General features: G+C 48.9%; 1 protein-coding gene across 1 annotated transcript; it reads left to right on the top strand.

The window, feature by feature from the left end:
• The first annotated feature begins 764 nt into the window (after positions 1–764).
• On the top strand, positions 765–1,754 carry LOC103627525 (putative RING-H2 finger protein ATL71). The gene has a single exon (XM_008647819.4). It carries the CDS (start codon positions 856–858, stop codon positions 1,315–1,317), a length of 462 nt encoding a protein of 153 aa, XP_008646041.2. The 5' UTR covers positions 765–855; the 3' UTR covers positions 1,318–1,754.

The following is a 1,754-nucleotide window of genomic DNA, read 5'->3' on the forward strand; positions in this document are numbered from 1 at the left end:
TCCGATTGGGTTATAATCAGATTCTATTTATATTTATTATTGAACTAAAATTAATTTAGGGCCCTAACAAATTATGGAGAAACATTTGGATCGTGATCTATTATCATCCCTACCAATACCATGTACATACCTCCAGTTGTGGTGTTTGACCCTACGTGCAGACCTTGTCACCTTCTTTTGGATCGATTCCCAGTTGTATGGGCTTGTGCTAAGACAAAAAAAAAACACTTGCAACTTTACTAGAAATTATGGTCAATCTCTCTTTCTCTGTGTTTGCTTTGATTGTTGCTCTAGCTATTTGTGGGAAATTCAAACTTTAAAGTATAAATTGTGGTGAATAATTTCTCAAACCCTCTGTGTGTTTTCCCTAATGCTGGGTAGGGCGCTCGAAAGGACGCCACCTGATCTAGTTCTATTATTACGTGAGACCTGTTACCGAGTAAAAGAGGATATTCTAACTAAATTTTTTTGTGTGAATCTAGAGTTGCCGTAAGCTAAACACTTTCTGCGGTAAATTTAGATTCACTAGTTTTGCCATCAATCTCATATCGAATTCAATTCTTCGCCCGTACTCTTTTAGTTCTTTTTTAGTTTACAGTTAGTTTTAAAATAAACTACTAGACAACAAATATTCGAGGTAGCAGTAAACAGCCCACAAGAAAAGCCGATTCCGTTTCCGCCCGTCCGCTACACGAAGCAGTCTTGGGCCCGTCTGCTTGTGCCGAACCAGGTACTCAGGCCCGATAGGCAGCACTAGCCACTAGTACTGCTAGAAAAATATTACTGCCTGTTGTTCCCAAGGGCACCAATCACCAATCGATCAAGGGGAGAAGGGAGACCGAGCGGCCGAGGAAGATGGTGCAAGTGTGGGCGGTGTCCCTGGCGGTGGCGTCGCTCGCCATCGGCATGCTCGGGGTGCTCGGCGTCTGGCTCTGCTATCTCTTCGACGCCGTCGCTCGGGGCCGCGCTCCCCGGACGCCGCCGCCCACGCCCCAGACGGCGGAGGAGAAGGAGGAGGAGAACGGCGGCAAGAATGGGCTCGCGGAGGCAGAGCTGATGCGCCTCGGTGGGGTCACTGTGCTAGAGTCCACGGACAGAGAAGAGGAGGCGGCGGCGCTCTGTCCGATCTGCCTCGAGCCCATGGAGCCCGGCCGCGCCGTGCGCGTGCTCCCCGGATGCAACCGCGCCTTCCACAAGGACTGCGTCGACAAATGGCTTGCCATCTCGCCCCGATGCCCTATCTGTAACATCTGGGCTACGCCACCGTCTTCGCCTGCGGCCTCGCCTCTGGCGCCCAAGACCGGTTGGGATTCTTGACGTCGGGGCGGCGGGTCATCTCTGGCGCCTGGCGGGTGAGTTCTTGGTCCTTGACGAGTTCTTTGGTGGATTCTGACCATCGATCAAGAAGCCTTCTCGATTGAATCTCCCCGGATTCTTACTTCTCGAGAGCGATTCTTGATGAATCCTTGGCAGTAACTTGATCCTGTGAAGGATTTCTTGGATGGGATTGCATGTACATCGACTCAATCCTCGAATTCTTACTCGAAAGCAGTAGGTTTTGTAGGTTCCAGTCACAGTTCTTGTAACAGATCGTCGCATTTCGACGGATTTAGACTTCTTCATGAGCGAAGTGAATAAAAAAATGAGGTTCATAGTCTCGGAGATACAAATAAAGCATAATTTTCCTTCAGGGATTGCAATGTCTTTAATGTGTCATTGGCAGAATGAGTGAATGAAACTGTGAATTTCTGCAC

This window comes from Zea mays, chromosome 5 (assembly GCF_902167145.1).
Source record: "Zea mays cultivar B73 chromosome 5, Zm-B73-REFERENCE-NAM-5.0, whole genome shotgun sequence".
Lineage (NCBI taxonomy): Eukaryota > Viridiplantae > Streptophyta > Magnoliopsida > Poales > Poaceae > Zea > Zea mays.